The sequence below is a fragment of the Coregonus clupeaformis genome, chromosome 17, assembly GCF_020615455.1.
Source record: "Coregonus clupeaformis isolate EN_2021a chromosome 17, ASM2061545v1, whole genome shotgun sequence".
Classification (NCBI taxonomy): domain Eukaryota; kingdom Metazoa; phylum Chordata; class Actinopteri; order Salmoniformes; family Salmonidae; genus Coregonus; species Coregonus clupeaformis.
In genome coordinates, this window is record NC_059208.1 from 18,908,494 (window position 1) to 18,926,141 (window position 17,648).

General features: G+C 42.4%; 2 protein-coding genes across 3 annotated transcripts; one reads left to right on the plus strand and one right to left on the minus strand.

Moving 5' to 3' along the window:
* The first annotated feature begins 244 nt into the window (after window positions 1-244).
* On the plus strand, window positions 245-5,954 carry LOC121585931 (transcription initiation factor TFIID subunit 12). Of its 2 annotated transcripts, none has more exons than XM_041902274.2 (6): window positions 245-376; window positions 1,990-2,240; window positions 2,680-2,757; window positions 2,891-3,005; window positions 3,478-3,566; window positions 5,122-5,954. In XM_041902274.2, the coding sequence occupies exons 2-6, from the start codon at window positions 2,070-2,072 to the stop codon at window positions 5,155-5,157; spliced, it is 489 nt and encodes a 162-aa protein (XP_041758208.1). In that variant the 5' UTR covers window positions 245-376; window positions 1,990-2,069; the 3' UTR covers window positions 5,158-5,954. The 2 variants fall into 2 exon arrangements, with proteins under 2 accessions (XP_041758208.1, XP_041758209.1); XM_041902275.2 differs by lacking the exon at window positions 245-376 and adding an exon at window positions 604-730.
* Window positions 5,955-5,960: 6 nt separating this feature from the next.
* LOC121585930 (ras-related protein Rab-39B-like) lies at window positions 5,961-17,214 on the minus strand. The gene is made up of 2 exons (XM_041902273.2): window positions 16,568-17,214; window positions 5,961-6,825 (listed from the first exon to the last, which is right to left on the minus strand). Exons 1-2 carry the CDS (start codon window positions 16,783-16,785, stop codon window positions 6,381-6,383), a joined length of 663 nt encoding a protein of 220 aa, XP_041758207.1. The 5' UTR covers window positions 16,786-17,214; the 3' UTR covers window positions 5,961-6,380.
* Window positions 17,215-17,648: the final 434 nt, after the last annotated feature.

The following is a 17,648-nucleotide window of genomic DNA, read 5'->3' on the forward strand; positions in this document are numbered from 1 at the left end:
ACACAAATGTGCTTTCTTGACATCTTGTGGTAAAGAAAATGATGTGTGAAGAAAAGTAAGACCAATCATTTTTATTAGGTATTAAATTACATGTTATGCCCAAATGTACCCATACACAATCACATTGACCAGATGTGGGGTTATTGACTAGGCTACACGTGATATCAGTTTTTTTGGGATTGCGTTCATATTGTGGAACATTTCCCTCATCAGACACTGGGGGCAGGAGTACGTCCATTTGGGTGGACCGGAAATACAGTTATTCAAAACGGAAGATCAGAAAGAAACCAAGACTTTCTAGCCAGAGACGGGTTTGTGTTGTGTGGACTTAAATTAGCTAGTACAAAACATGGGGAGATAGTGTTTGTTTTGTCGGGTAAGTATTTAAAAAAATATATATATATATATTTGGGAGATTACATGTACATTTTGCCAGCTCGCTTGCACAGCATAATGATTATGGGAAGATCTCAATTGTAATCCTCGCGTCCTCTCTCCTTCTCAAAAACCCATTGGATGAGAAAGCCTGAGGTCCCGCCCTTCTGACCCTCTCCTCTAATGGGTTTTTGAGAAGGAGGCAAAGCGAGGACATAAACAATTGAGATTCTTCCCATGTTGTTGTGTTAGCATGTATCTAGCTGGCTAATAACTAGCTAGCAAGACGGCTAAGGTTAAGCTAGCTGCATTTATGGCTTGCCATTCAAATGTAACTTTCAAGTGAAATATAAAGGTATTTATTTGCTATATGTAGATACGCTTGCTTGGACCATTCCATGGAAAATGTGACCGTTGTGTCTTCAAGCTGAATCTTTGCTAAATCTGTAACGTTGGCCAGCTAACTAACGTTACCTAGCTAAACCATGTTAGCCTGCTAACTAACTGATGTTAACTGAAATTAGCTGTGGTTGTGATACATTTGTTACTAGTTTTTCAACATGATCACGGATTCCTCCAGTTAAATTCAACGCTTGTCTCATAATCAATTTTTATCCAGAGTCGGCCGGCTAGCTAGTCAACAAACATAGCCAGCTAGCTAGCTGTCACTTGAGTGTTGATATGCCCATACGCAATAATGTAACACTGACAGACGGTGTAATGTTATTGGTTTGCCAGCTGCAATGTGTGATATTTGTTTTTTAACTAGCCAGTAAATATCCATAGAAATATCATGCCAGGTTTTGTAACCTAGATTTTAGTTAGTTAGTCTGACATTTAAATAGCTAACTACCTAGATGTCATGTCATGATAAGATCTGTTGACATTTTTCCCAAATTATGTTTTCTCTTTAGTTTTTCCAGGTTTCTGTTTTTCCAAGGTTTTACAGGGTTTCAAGCTCAAAAATCACACTTTTAATATTGTAGTCCACAACAATGCTTAAGCTACACCAGGAGACCACTTTTGAGGTCTGGGGAAAAATAGAAGAAATATGGGTTTTGGGGTGTAGTTATCCTTTAATGCAAGTGTGCACCAGCAAGAGACCCTTGTTTGGTTGGCTATGTTTCTGTAGCGCTCATGTGATTGCATTGATGCAAATAATCATGATATCATTCTGCGAGGCAGGCATAGGCTATTTTGTAGTTAACATTTTAATTGAGAAGGTTTTTGAGAAAGCCTTTCCATCTCTACCAGAAGAAGGGTAACAGCTACACAAAGTGTAGACATACGCCAGCACCGCACACACACAGACAGGGGCATTCCTGTGCCGTTTCCAAAAGTTGCAGGAAAATACAAATCACTGATGCATGTTGCTCATGTCTTATGATTAACTTGGGCAAATTATTGCATTTTCTAATATGTTCCATACATTTAGTACATTCCTACTAAGTTCAATACATTCTGTGATTCCGTCCACGTTCTCCGCAACGCAGATTTTATAGGGACCTAGTCATATCCCATATTCCAGTCTACCATCACCCTGGCATTCTGTGTGCTTGTTGATTGAGGGCACAAGGAGCTTTTTTCTCTCACACTTTTCCCTTCTGATTCCAGTTTCACGGACCTGGTCCTTACGACGACAGTGCAGACCCAGAGAGAGGCCCCACCATCTGACATCCTAGGTCTGGCAGATTATGACCCAGTACCAACCACAGTCCAACCGCTCCAACTTCTTCACCGTGAAAACAGAGGCCTCCTCAACACCACCTCTCGCCACCAGCATGGCCAATAGCAGCGCCGCCGCCCCTGGGAAGGTGATGGGCACACCTGGCCCTGCCGGCAGAATCAGCCCAGAAGGAAGTCAGGTGAGTCCTCCTGTCCATCTCCTCATCACCAACCTGGGTCATGTTGGAAAAAGTTTTGTGACAGAAAATGAATGTTTCTTATTAGACAGGAAGGCCCTCCCTGTTTCAGTTCGGATTCTTCCATTTGGTGGTTAATAAACACGACCCTGGTATACTCCAGCTGGGTGATGTTTTTCAATAGAATTGTTCATAACAGAAATCAAAGAATTAACTAAAACTGTAAGGTCCAGTTCCTACTTGGCTTTGCATACATTGACACCAATCCTTCAGTTTCATGTGCTGGTTGGTTCTGTCAAAACATGTTTTCTATGTTCATATCCCTAGCCAGATGCCAAGTTTCAGGGTGTACAATGAGTATATAGCCTCTCTGCTTGACTGCACCGGCCTGCTTCTAGTGCACCATTGACTATGACTAACAACCTGTTTGCCCTCCACTCAGGTGTTGAGTAAAAAGAAGCTGCAGGACCTAGTAAGAGAGATTGACCCCAATGAGCAGCTCGATGAGGATGTGGAGGAGGTATGTTTCCTAGTTCAGAAGTGTCTTTCACTGAAGCTTGCAAAAAAAAAAAACACAATGCAAGACTAGTGCATGCAATGTTTTGGAGCCTCACCACTTGTGACCTGAGGTCCCCCATCTGTCTTCCTCTCAGATGCTGCTGCAGATTGCAGATGACTTCATTGACAGTGTGGTGACGGCTGCCTGTCAGCTGGCCCGCCATCGCAAGTCCAACACCTTAGAAGTGAAGGACGTCCAGCTACACCTGGGTGAGTAAAAGTACAGGCTGATACTGGCTGATGGTTGGAGCAGCAGCCGCTGCAGTCAGGGCTCTACACTGACCTTTTTTACAAGGAGCATGTGTGCGCCTAAGTTGAAAAATGTTGGCGCACACAAAGAAATTTAGGAGCACAATATTAGAGGTAATAAAGGTAGAATCCTTAATTTTTCTAGGTCACTGGTGCTTCTAAATAGAAATTCCAGGTCGCACAGCGAAATATTTTGGTGCATATGCGAGTAAAGTGGTCGCACTGTAGAGCCCTGTGTTTGTCTCCATTACTGGAATGATTAATTTACTATGGCAAAAATGAACAGCGTCTGAGAGCCTTGGGTGTAGCAGCTTAGAGTTTTAAAGATATGTATATAAAAAGGTGGATGAAGTTAATGGACCATTTCCTGTTGAGTGTATTTTCTCTTTGATTTTTATTCTCACTCCCTGTGTTGTCTGCCACTCCTCAACAGAGCGCCAATGGAACATGTGGATTCCTGGCTATGGTTCAGATGAGATTCGGCCATATAAGAAGGCTTGTACCACAGAGGCCCACAAACAGGTTTGTTTGTCACTCTTTCTTCTTGATCACACCCAGGGTTCACATTTATACTAATGAATTGTGCTTTCAATAATTGAAATGTACAGTGTCGTGAAAAAGTATTTTCCCGCTTTCTGAATTTCTTTATTTTTGCATATTTTTGATACTGAATGTTATCAGATCTTCAACCAAAATCTAATATTAGATAAAGGGAACCTGAGTTTACAAATAACAAAAAAATATATACTTATTTTATTTATTTAATGAACAAAGTTATGCAACACCCAATGCCCCTGTGTGAAAAAGTAATTGCCCCGTTACACTCAATAACTGGTTGTGCCACCTTTAGCTGCAATGACTGCAACCAAATCTCATCTAAAAGGTTTACTCAAGTTTGCCAAAAAGCACCTGGAAGCACCTGGAAGATCATCAAGACTCTTGGAAGGATGATAATGGACAGATGAGTCAAAAGTTAAACTTTTGGATGACATGGGTCCCATTATGCCTGGTGAAAACCAAACACTGCATTCCACAGTAAGAACCTGTCAAGCATGGTGGTGAGTGGTAGTTTGATAGTTTCACGATGCTTTGCTGCCTTGGGACCTGGACGACTTGCCTTAATAGAAGGAACCATGAATTCTGCTCTGTATCAGATAATTCTACTGGAGAATGTCAGGCCCTCCGTCTTTGAGCTGAAGCTGAAGCGCAGCTGAGTCATGCAGCAAGACAATGATCAAAAACACACAATCAAGTCTACATGTAAATGGATAAAAAGCAACACATTTGAAGTTTTGGAATGGCCTAGTCAAAGTCCAGACCTAATCCCAATTGAGATGTTTTGGCAGGACTTGAAATTAGCAGTTCATACTTGAAAACCCACAAATGTTGCTGAGTTAAAGCAGTTCTGCGTGGAAGAGTGGGCCAAAATTCCTCCACAGCAATGTGAGACTGATCAACAACTACAGGAAGCATTTGGTTGCAGCTGGAGGTGGCACAACCAGTTAATGAGTGTAAGGGGGCAATTACTTTTTCACACAGGGGCATTGGGTGTTGCATAACTTTGTTTATGAAATAAATATGTAATTGTTTTGCTGTTTGTTCACTCAGGTTCCCTTTGTCTAATACTACGTTTTTGTTGAAGATATGATAACATTCAGTATCAAAAATATGCAAAAGTAGAGAAAATTAGAAAGGGGGCAAATACTTTCACAGCACTGTACATGTATTATATAATTATTATTTTTGGTGTATTGTGTTTGTTTAGGAAGTATTGAAAATAATTTCAATAATGCAATATGCGATTGTGATATGTGGTTGTCTTACCTACCTTAGTTGAATGGACTGACGGTAAGGCGCTCTGAATAAGAATGTCTACTAAATCAGTCCAAAAATCGAATCAAACTTTATTTGTCACATGCGCCGAATACAACAGGTGTAGACCTTACCGTGAAATGCTTACTTACAAGCCCTTAACTGTGTACTGTTGGGGGTACTTGAGGACAAGGGTTGGGAAACACTGTACTAAATGACCTAAATGCAATAGTGATTGAGCATGTTTTTCATTTGTCTCATCCAGAGAATGGCATTGATCCGCAAAACAACCAAAAAGTAGCAAGACATGGAACCAGCCTCGCACAAACCCTCTGAAGATAATGAAAGTGTGGGTTTTGCATCAGGCTATCGAAAACGGTGTATATTTCTAATAATGGGGGACATTCTTTCACCCACGTCTTCATCTCCCCCAGGTTCTGTGTGTGATTTGTCAGTGCCATCATCACACAAGTATTTTGATCTACTTTTCACCACAGACTGGCCAAAATCAAACACTCTTCATTCTGTGGAAATGTACACTCAGGTATAGAGTGTTGTTTTGGGACAGTGTTTTGTTTTTGGAATTATCTATTCAACTTTACGTTTTCGTTCAAGGGGTAACCACCAAACACATACACTTTCAAAATGGGGGTGGCTACCAGACTCTTTCCCACTTTTTTCCCTTTCTTTTGTCTGGCATGCGTTTGCTGTTGTGTGTTTAGTTTTTGTGTTTAGTTGTTGTCACATAAACAAACCCCCTTCATCGAACATCAGAAATGTACACCATTTGCATTTAGTTCGTTTCCAGAATACTGTCATGGCACTATGTTTTTGTGTGCTGTAGGGATCTGATGTCATCTCCATAGTTCATTAGAAAATTACCCAGGACATTGTTTTTCATAAGATGTCACCAATTAACAACAAATGACTGATTATTATTCCAAAACAATAAGGATGTGAAATATAGCTTGTATCGCCAGACTGCAGTGAGATGGCGTTATTTGGGGATGTGTGGGGAAGCAGTAACATTTGTTTTACTTTATATGGCAGTGTTTTAGTTTATTTTTAATCCATAAATAAAACAAGATTCATATTTCACTTGGCATTTGATTTGTGTGTTTATTTCACTGTTCAGTCATGTTCTTTCTCATTTGTTGGAACCTTGAGTTTTTCTGAGTTCACTTTCTACATGAATGGATTACATCAGTATATCACTATTCAGGGTAAAGAGATTTGACTAGATTTACATAACTGTAATACCACTGGTATAGAGTTTCTTGATTCTGGAGAACAAACTAATGACCTCCTTCAGTAAGTCCCTGTACACGCACTTGCAAGTATTTTACATGTGTTATGTCTATTTCCATGTTCTGGCAAATTGGCACAATAGGTCATGCCCATCTTGTAACATTTCTTCTCATCCGGTGAAGAGCAAGTTAAGTTTTTCAAGGGCAGCATTGTGACTTGGCATACATGACAATACAGCACATTGACAAGTCCATATCACGAGTCCAAAGACCCAACTCAGGAACAGCACTTCTTTCTGTTGTTGGGTCTATTGATCCTGGGCTTCTGTAGCTGTACTAGTGAAGCACGTGGAGCCAAGCACTTCACCCCGTCCCAGCCCTCTTGTAGCTGCACCTCCCCGCTCAACAGGCCCTGGTACACCCGGCGGGTCAGCAGTTCGAAGGCCTCCGTCACACACTGACCCGTCTTAGCCGACGCCTCGATGTAGGGCATCCCCAGCTGGCCTGCCAGTTTCTCTGCCTCGTTATGGCCCACCACCCGCTCTCCCTGGGCCACCCGGTCATTCTTGTGGCCCACAAGTACAAACAGCACAGTATGGGGCTTCACATGTTCACACACCTCTGCGTGCCACTCCTGCACATGCTCAAAGGAGGCGCGGTTAGTCAGGTCAAACACCAGCAGGCCCCCCACTGAGTTACGGTAGTAGGACCGAGTCACTGACCTGAGAGAAAATAAAAACAAATAATCAAAAAGTTAAAGGAATTGTGTAAATTGTAAAAAAAAAAATTGAATGAATTCATGGATGTGAATCAATGATCAGCAGATATGTTGTGATAATTACTATGAACTTATACACATTGGTAAATGTTAACCTACATTAGGCTAATGTTGACTATGTATGGAGGAACTTAGTTGACCTCTGTCTATTACATCTACAAAAGAGGATGTGGTATTCATTGAAGGGAGGTTTCACCAGAATAGGCATCATCTTTGAACAACCCCTAGTAGTTTTTCAGTAGAGGCAGTCAGACGCAGTGTAGACAGATCTGGACAGAGAAACCATTATTATTCCACTGTCTAAAATCATTGACAGGTGGCACCGTTGACTGATTGCATCAATATGTGTCTTACAATAAATAAATACTGTATTATTTTGAAAGAATAGCTGTGAAATCGTTTTATTGCTAGCTTGAGTTACCTGGGGTGGCAGAGAGTTCCATTTAGTCATGGCTCTTTTTTATACTGTGTGTTTCCCGGCCTCTGTTCTGGACCTGGGGACTGTGAAGAGACCTCTGATTGCATGTCTTGTGTGATATCAATGAGTGTCCGAACTGTGACCAATAGTGACGCAATCATTATCTCCTCAACTTTGAGCCAGGAGAGATTGACATAATATAAAATAATATAATAATATGCCATTTAGCAGACGCTTTTATCCAAAGCGACATACAGTCATGTGTGCATACATTTTTATGTATGGGTGGTCCCGGGGATCGAACCAACTACCCTGGCGTTACAAGCGCCATGCTCTACCAATTGAGCTACAGAGGAACATATCCACTATATATACACTATATATGCAAAAGTATGTGGACACCCCTTCAAATTAGTGGATTCGGCTATTTCAGCCATACCCGTTGCTGACAGGTGTATAAAATCGGGCACACACCCATGCAATCTCCATTGACAAACATTGGCAGTAGAATGGCCTTACTGAAGAGGTCAGTGACGTTCAACGTGGCACCCGGTCAACTGTAAGTGCTGTTATTGTGAAGTGGAAACGTCTAGGAGCAATAACGGCTCAGCCGCTAAGCGGTAGGCCACACAAGCTCACAGAATGGGACCGCCAAGTGCTGAAGCGCGTAGAGTATAAAGATCGTCTGTCCTCGGTTGCAACACTCATTACCGAGTTCCAAACTACCTCTGGAAGCAACATCAGCACAATAACTTTTCATCGGGAGCTTCATGAAATGGGTTTCCATGGCCGAGCAGCCGCACACAAGCCTAAGATCACCATACCCAATGCCAAGTGTCGGCTGGAGTGGTGTAAAGCCCGCCTCCATTGGACTCTGGAGCATTGGAAACGCATTCTCTGGAGTGATGAATCACACATCACCATCTGGCAGTCTGACTGACATTTCTGGGTTTGGCGGATGCCAGGAGAACGCTACCTGCCCCAATGCATAGTGCCAACTGTAAAGTTTGGTGGAGAAGGAATAATGGTCTGGGGCTGTTTTTCATGGTTTGGGCTAGGCCCCTTAGTTTCAGTGAAGGGAAATCTTAACGATACAGCATACATTCTAGACCATTCTGTGCTTCCGCTTCCAACTTTGTGGCAACAGTTTGGGGAAGGCCCTTTACTGTTTCAGCATGACAATGCCCCGTGTACAAAGCGAGGTCCATACAGAAATGGTTTGTCGAGATCAGTGTGGAAGAACTTGACTGGCCTGCACAGAGCCCTGACCTCAATCCCATCGAAAAGCCTTTGGGATGAATTGGAACGCCAACTGTGAGCCAGGCCTAATCTCCCAACATCAGTGCCCGACCTCACTAATGCTCTTGTGGCTGAATGGAAGCAAGTCCCTGCAGCAATGATCCAACATCTAGTGGAAAGCCTTCCCAGAAGAGTGGAGGCTGTTATAGCAGCAAAGGGGGGACCAACTCCATATTAATGCCCAGGATTTTGGAATGAGATGTAATAATACATGTGCCATTTAGCAGATGCAACTTACAGTCATGCGTACATACATTTTCCGTATGGGTAGCCCCGAGAATCCGAACCCACAATGCTGAGCCACCACAATAACATGCATGTGCGATATGTGACCGAGGTAAAGACAGTTTCAGGTTGGATATTCGGCAGCTATTCGCGCTTCAAACCTCAACAGCTTTCAAACCACTTGAGCCACAGGCTCCAAATAAGTGTCATGATGTTGGAAAAACTGCGCACAACATTGCACAGGTCTTATTTTCACAATTTGGATATGAATTTGCTTTCCAAAGCTAATAAACGTGGAAATATTAGCAGCATTCCATATTCCTAGTTGAATTAGTTAGGGAGCGTAAACAAAGTACATACATTTTATTACTCACTATGCCTTCATATCGCACACTCTGTTGTTTGTCTACTTTCATCTCACACTATTAGACTTCAATCTGTAAGCCCGAGACCCAGTAGGTGTGGACATTGCTGCACAGTGGACACTCACACTCAGAAGTCATTTGGGGAAAAAGAGAGTATATGCTACTTGTATTATTCTCCTGTGAATGGTTCAGTGCCTATAATTTAGGCTGTGTAGAATGGGGCATAAAAAAAGAGAATACTTCCAAATGAGAAGATCCCGCCATGGAAAAGACGACTGGGTGGACATAGAGTGGAAAGGAGGGGAAATAACTCCCACCATGCAGCAGGACACCTTCAGCTGTGGGGTCTTTGGAATACAGGTTTGATAGTTATATTTTCAATAATGAATGGTTAGCTGTTATGTGACAATTAGGTCAAAAACTGTATTTTCCTTTTTGGTGTAGATTGCCAAGTAAGTTGCACAGAACTTCCCCAACATCCCCTCCCAAATGGATATAGAACCTTCACAAAAACAAATGGAGCAACTGCGAAAAGAAATGATTACTTTTCACCCGGTTCAAACTCCTCCCACCGTGGTAATCCGGGCCAGATAAATGAACCCCCTCATTGAATGGGGCTCCGTTGTTTCATCACCCCCAACGCGTTCAAAGGATCACAGCCGTTTGAGACCGAAAAGCCCTATACGGTGTCGTGACGTGACTCTCATTATTATGATGACTATTATTTATCGCATAATTACCTACTATGTTTAATTGTTACTAGATTCAATTAAATCATATAACAATTAACTCATTAGGAATTTGGGGCACCACCGGAAAAGTTGTTTAACGAGTTACCGTTTCCCGAATTAACTCTAAAGATATCTAGATATCTCTTATCATTTAACAGTCATTTATTAATCATTTACCTCATATCAGTCTCATTCTGAAAGTCGTAGACTCTTTAAGTCTGCACGAACCCGGGTCTTACTTATCATTCCGTACTACACAAATTGATTTAATTATTTATTTACTAACTATTTAAAAATGATAACACAAGATACAAACACATACACGGTATAGGTAGGGATTAGAAACTTAATACATTGAAAACGGGTCCCTAGCGGACTAACACAATATGACACTTGTTACTAAAGATGGCGAGTTAAAGATGAGAGAGAGAGAAAACACTTGGATACACATGGACCTATGCTCACAGTAATCCTAAAAGAAAAGTAATGCATGTATTTACGTGTTGGAGGTCTTCGTCGTGTATCTTTGTTGGACCCAGGCCTTCGTGGGAAGGGGTCGATTGGGCCTTCTCTTTCGGATGTCCTTTTAGATGCAAGGCTCAGATTGTCCACAAGAGGTCACAATGTCCATCTTCTTATTTGTCTGTTTACTTTCACTCGTTCTGGAAGTGGTCTTCTGAGGATGGCTAATCAGCCGTGTCGATGATCCCCTGTGTGGTGATGAGAGCAGTGTAGTAGACGATGGTGTGAAGAGAGTAACAGGATGGTCCCACTTAAATTCACCTTCTTAGATACAGTCCTTAGAACAGCTACTCAGCCGTAACATTGATTGTTAGTGGAGGCAACTTTGTCGTCTTCACCTCGTGTTGATTTTCAAGGTCGGGACCAATATGGACAAAAGCTGCAGCTTGAGGTCTGTCTAGTCTGATCTGATCATTCTTAACTCAATCTTTTATGCACTCTGGTAAAGAGGTGCGTTTCCATCATACTGACATGCTCTCTGAGCTCCGTCGGGCGTGGCTAGTTACGAGGCAAACGTATTATCATCACTATGATCTTGTTAGAAAGCTAAAATCACATTCTTATCTTCACGAAAACATTGTCTTCCTCCTTGATATTTTCTACATAATGTAAAGGATGTGTACCTGATATACACAGTGTAAAAGCTCTTCAAGTCACACTGTTTTCGTTATAACGCCAGAGAATCTTGTTTCTCAAGGTCTGAGAGTCCTTTAGGTGCCTTTTGGCAAACTCCAAGCGGGCTGTCATGTGCCTTTTACTGAGGAGTGGCTTCCATCTGGCCACTCTACCATAAAGGCCTGAATGGTGGAGTGCTACAGAGATGGTTGTCCTTCTGGAAGGTTCTCCCATTTCCACAGAGGAACTCTGGAGCTCTGTTAGAGTGACCATCGGGTTCTTGGTCACCTCCCTGACCAAGGCCCTTCTCCCCAGATTGCTCAGTTTGGCTGGTGGTCAAATGATCAATGGAAGCAGGATGCACCTGAGCTCAATTTCAAGTCTCATAGCAAAGGGTCTGAATACTTATTAAAATAAGGTATTTCTGTTTTTAATTTTTTATAAATTTGCTAAAGAAATCTAAAAACCTGTTTTTGCTTTGTCATTATGGGGTATTGTGTGTAGATTGATGAAGAACATTTTTTATTTTGTCAATTTTAGAATAAGGCTGTAACGTAACAAAATGCGGAAAAAGTCAAGGGGTCTGAATACTTTCCAAATGCACTGTAGTACCTGTTTGTGTCAGATATCACCTATCCTAACTGCCATTGGTGACTATGTGTGTACAGTATGTGTTCACAGAAACATGTCTGGAGCCAGCTCATGGAGACTTGCAAAATGATGTCATGAAGTCCAGAATTACAGACAGGCTTGATACTGATGTCTCTGAATGGAGAGAAACCTGGCACGGCATTAACATTTTACTAGACAACTTTTACTTGTATTGTATTTTTTTATTATTGAATTGAATTGAATGGTATCAGTCAATATGGGGAGGGAGAAACCCTGTGTATTCTGCACCAGGATCAGGGAACTCCTGGTGTATAGAGGACACCACACAAGAAGGTATGACCACTCTGACATGTTTACCAAGGTAGCCCCATTACCACCAGACAAAATGCAGATAGGCACAGTATCTTTATTGTCTGGGAAATACAATGAAAGGTGAAAGGTGCACATTGTTATTTTAGCAGAACACTGATTGTATGGTATTATGTGAAGGGTTGTTTATTCTGTATGGACCTGTTACTACATTTGAAAGTTATTAAAACACTAAGTTTAGAATATCTACATAAATTCAGCAGTTGTATTCTTCTCATACTACTCTGTAGGCTACTGACCAATTCAAAGCTTCCTCCGGCATCTACCTGTAGTTATTGAACTCAACCTGCACACGTTTTGTTTGTTGTGATTGAGTGGGGGGAAACAGCTGCGGGCAAGGTTCTGACAGATGGGTGTTTCTTGGTGGTGGCAAGGACACACCCAAGAAACACCCACATCAACCACATGTTTGGCTTCTGTCATGTTATTCTCACCCTTGCAAATGGAAATAAAATAACTTTTATACAGCTCCCCCTTTCGTCAATGAACAATGTCAACAGTGTTGTGGAAGCTACTCTGAAAATATAGTTTACCAAGCTACCAATTACTTCACACTGGAAGAAGTTAAGCTACACCTAAAGCTACCCTTAAGAAAAATATAATGTATTTAACTAAACAGCTGATGAAACTAACACTGTAAAAGTGTGAAAATAATAGATAAGTGTTATTTCCTGATAGTTGCTGGTTGAAAATATAATCTACACAGGACCTTCTAATCATCAGGTTTGCATGGGCGGGAGTTTTGGCTTTCCATGGTGACATCACCATGCATTAAATTGGTTAATAGATCAACAACAAAGAGAGTTCCAAACCTCTCTTCCAATAACAGCTAGTTTTCAGTTTTTTGCTAAAAAGCTATTTTTGCCCATTTTAATGGAAGTATTTTTGCCCATTTTTTAATTTAAGAAATATACTTAATTGTTACGCAGAAAGTATTTGATATTGATATAAAAACGTCTGATTGGTCCTTTAACTGAATGTGTAACATGGCCTATTAAACACAAAAACTATGTTTCGAGTGACAATTAGGCAGGTCTGATGCCAAAAAAAAGAAAGACAATTCTTACCTACTACACCCATATTTTATTTGAGCCAAAAAGTAGTGTGTAGTTAGAATGGCAACAACAAAAGTTAACTACTTAAAACACTACCAAGATTTTTAATGTAGTTCAACTACCACCAACCTACAGCACAATGTAGTTCAATTACTAGTTGAACTATATGTAGTTCATTACTCCCCAACACTGAATATCAACTCATGGGGTAGAGAGGGAGACAGATAATGATAAGCCAGACTATAAGGAATGCTTGCACTATGGTCAATTGTGCAAGTATGTAACAGTTAACAAAATAAACTCATAACCATTGATTCACAGGGAATATTTTGTTTGGCTGTGGTGAGTCACAGAGGATTAGATGGATGATCAGAACACATGTGGGCACAATCTTGGGCTTATTCAGGTGGCTGGAATCAGAGTTTGGGTTAATTCCACAAATTCAAATTTAATTTAATTCACTCACCCTGTAAATGTCATTAAATGAAATTAAAATTCCAGGTCAGTCTTTGAATTCAGAGAGACTATTAAATTCAAAAAAAAAATTAAGAAGAAGAAAATACAATTCCAACTGAACTCTAATTCCAATTCCACAATTCCACCAATATGCTCTTCCAACCCCTAGCCCTGCTCAAGGTGAAGGTTATCGGGAGTCATTCCACAGTGCCCTGCTGGAAAATACCCCAAAGCGGGGGCATTTTGGGTACACAAGCATGAGGGAGCGGACACACCTTGCGGTCATGGAGCACATCGAGATTGTGGGACAGTAACCAGCAAGGGACACTGAGAGGGTTAGAATCAAGACTACAACAGAGACGTGCAGTACCAGCAAATCTTCTGCAAGAGGACCAAACAGTTGGTGGTTAAGAACCCCTACACCACTTTCGGCAGAGTCTTATCCTGCTGGCCGTTCACCGCAGACAGGACAAGCCCATCGCCATAACCACAAAGAGTCTCAGCTTCCCCAGCCCACCATTGCCAGTGTACCGAAGCTGGATAAAGGATAGCCCAGTTCGGATCTTTTTTCCCCTAATTGCTCTTAATTAGATCAGTCCTGAAAAATATCTGATGTGATTGGGACCAATTGGTGGAAAAGATATCAGAATTGAGCTACCTGTGTAAACGCAGCCAGTGTGGCTCAGCATAAGACCATGTGGAACAGCGGTTTCCTTCCCTGTTCCTGGGGAGCTATCCTCCTGTGGGTTTTCACTCCAACCCCAGTTGTAACTAACCTGGTTCAGCTTATCAACCAGCTAAGTATTAGAATCAGGTGTGCTAGATTAGGGTTGGAGTGAAAACCGGTGGGACGGTGGCTTTCCAGGAACAGGGTTGGATAGCCCTGATGTACAGTACCAGTCGGGGGTTTGGACACACCTACTAATTTTTTGTTGTTTTCTGCATTGTGGAGTGGTAGTGGAGACATCAGAGCTATGGGGTGGCACATATGGAATCATGTAGTAACAAAAAAAGTGTTAAACAAATCAAAATATATTTTATATCCTTCAAAGTAGCCACCCTTTGCCTTGATGACAGCTTTGCACACTCTTGGTATTCTCTCAACCAGCTTTACCTGGAATGCTTTTCCAACAGTCTTGAAGGAGTTCCCACATATGCTGAGTTTCATTCACACTTTTTTGGTTGCTGCATGATTCCATATGTGTTGTTTCATGGTTTTGATGTCTTCGCTATTGTTCTACAATGTAGAAAACTGTAAAAATGGAGAGGGACCCTTGAGTGAGTGGGTGTGTCCAAACTTTTGACTGGTACTGTATATAAGGTCCCACAGTTGACAGTACATGTCAGAGCAAAAACCAAACCATGAGGTCGAAGGAATTGTCCGTAGAACTCAGAGACAGGATTGTGTCGAGGCAGAGATCTGGGGAAGGGTGCCAAAACATTTCTGCAGCATTGAAGGTCCCCAAGAACACAGTGGCCTCCATTATTCTTAAATGGAAGAAGTTTGGAACCACCAAGACTCTTTCTAGAGCTGGCTGCCCAGACAAACTGAGCAATCGGGGGAGAAGGGCCTTGGTCAGGGAGGTGACCAAGAACCCGATGGTCACACTGACAGAGCTCCAGAGCTCCTCTGTGGAGATGGGAGAACCTTCCAGAAGGACAACCATCTCTGCAGCACTTCACCAATCAGGCCTTTATGGTAGAGTGGCCAGACAGAAGCCACTCCTTAGTAAAAGGCACATGACAGCCTGCTTGGAGTTTGCCTAAAGGAGGAAACCTGGCACCATCCCTATGGTGAAGCATGGTGGTGGCAGCATCATGCTGTGGGGATGTTTTTCAACGGCAGGGACTGGGAGACTAGTCAGGATCGAGGCAAAGATGAACGGAGCAAAGTACAGAGAGATCCTTGATGAAAACCTGCTCCAGAGCGCTCAGGACTTCAGACAGGGGCAAAGGTTCACCTTCCAACAGGACAACAACCCTAAGCACACAGCCAAGACAACGCAGGAGTGGCTTCGGGACAAGTCTCTGAATTTCCTTGAGTGGCCCAGCCAGAGCCCGGACTTAAACCCGATCAAACATCTCTGGAGAGACCTGAAAATAGCTGTGCAGCGACACTCCCCTGTAGCTCAGTTGGTAGAGCATGGCGCTTGCAACGCCAGGGTTGTGGGTTCGTTTCCCACAGGGGGCCAGTATGAAAAATGTATGCACTCAGTAACTGTAAGTCGCTCTGGATAAGAGCGTCTGCTAAATGACTAAAATGTAAATGTATAATGTGAAGAATCAAATTTAATTAAACATTTCAAATGAAATTGGAATTGACCCCAACACTGGCTGGAATGTTCATAGCATTAAAGTTAGAAATACGAAATAGAGCAAATGTGAGTATTTTATTCACATTGAATACAGTAACCTAGCTACATATCTACGGTATCTGCAGACGTTGCTGTCTACACCCCGGTTGTTCATTACATTCTGTAAGGAGGGAGGGTCTGATGCACCATACACCCATACAGGTTCTATTGTGTTTGTTGGATTTTCCTTTAGGCAAAGACTGATGAATACTCCTATTGTGGAAAATACCCAAATCAAAGAGCTGGTAGTTTATCAGGGTATTGCATTTGCATGAACATTGTAGTGGTGTGCAGAGAAGGAAAAGAGAGAGGGGAAGTTGCAGCTCTCTGAAGGGAAAGGGTGCATTCTGCCCCATATCAAGGCAAGCCTTGTATTTCCTGTTATCACTATGGTTAGTTCTTACTAGTAAGAATTATTCTTTTATGGGAACAATCCTATCCCACTGAGCCTCTGTAGAATACCCTGTTTGTGCAGATCCTAGCATTTTGTCTTGTAATTACGTCTTTACATGATTTATGCCATGGAGTAGAAAGCAGGTCCCTCAAGTCAGCAAAGTAGTGGTGTGGTGGATTAGTAAATGAATAGCTAACATTACAGAATATAGTGATGTTGTAGGCTGAATGAATGTGTTGTTGTGGTAATACAGCACAGTACTGTTCTTTACCTGAACCTCTCCTGGCCTGCTGTGTCCCAGAACTGCAGTTTGACCCTAACGCCAGGCTTCACCTCCAGGAAGTGCACGTAGAAGTCCACCCCTACTGTCTGGTTGATGCAGTCCAGAAACATCTCCTCTGTGTAACGCTTCAGCAGGGACGACTTACCAACTGTCGTGTCCCCTAACATGATGATCCTGAACTGGTACTGCCACAGAGTCAGGTCCATAGTAGCTGCTGAGGACTGGAGAGAGGGATGGTGCAGATGGAGGGAGATATGGAGAGAGGGATTCCCCTCAGGAAGCCAGAGGCAGATAGGGGTTTGACAAGCTGGAGCTGGTTCCTCAATGCTCTCCGAGAAATAGTGGGAGAGACACTTCTCAACACTCCTCACGGCTCCCACATAGAACAGTCTCTGTCTGTAGTGTCAGCAGCCAGGAAACACCCTCACATTGTTGAACACCTGCTGCGAAAGTGTGTTTGGTTCAGTGTGTGTGCTGGCTCCTCAAATCCTCAGTGAAAGCACCTGTGGAAGAATGTCCATCCCATAGAGTTCTTAAGTTATGTTGGCGTCCTCCTTCATGCAGATCTCGACTGATACTGTACAAGCATGTGCATGCGTGTATGAGTGTTTGGTAGGGTTGGGAACTTCCAAAGTTTGCCTGTGCCTGTTGATACTTGACAAAGGGAGAGGTGCAAGAGTGGAAAAGGGAGGGGTGCGCAGATGGAAAGAGAAAAGGGGAGTTGCGGCTCTCTGAAGGGAAAGGGTGCAGTTTGTCCCTTATCAAGGCAAACCTTGTATTTCCTGTTGTCAGTCACTATTTGACAGTATATGTTTCACTAAATAAGTATATGATGTAGGATGCAAGCACTCAATGACTGTATATCAAGTTGTCAGGAAACTTGGGTAGTCTCCCCCATAGCCCACTATATGGGTACAGTTGAGCCTCTGAAAAAGGGAAGTGGACAACAAAACAACCTAAACTCTCCTAGGACTCACTAGGAGGGGCTGCTTGGGATTTTAATAGCTCATGTCAAGACAGGAACTTTCATGTTCACGACGTGCAATTCAGGTGCAAGGATTGTCATTGG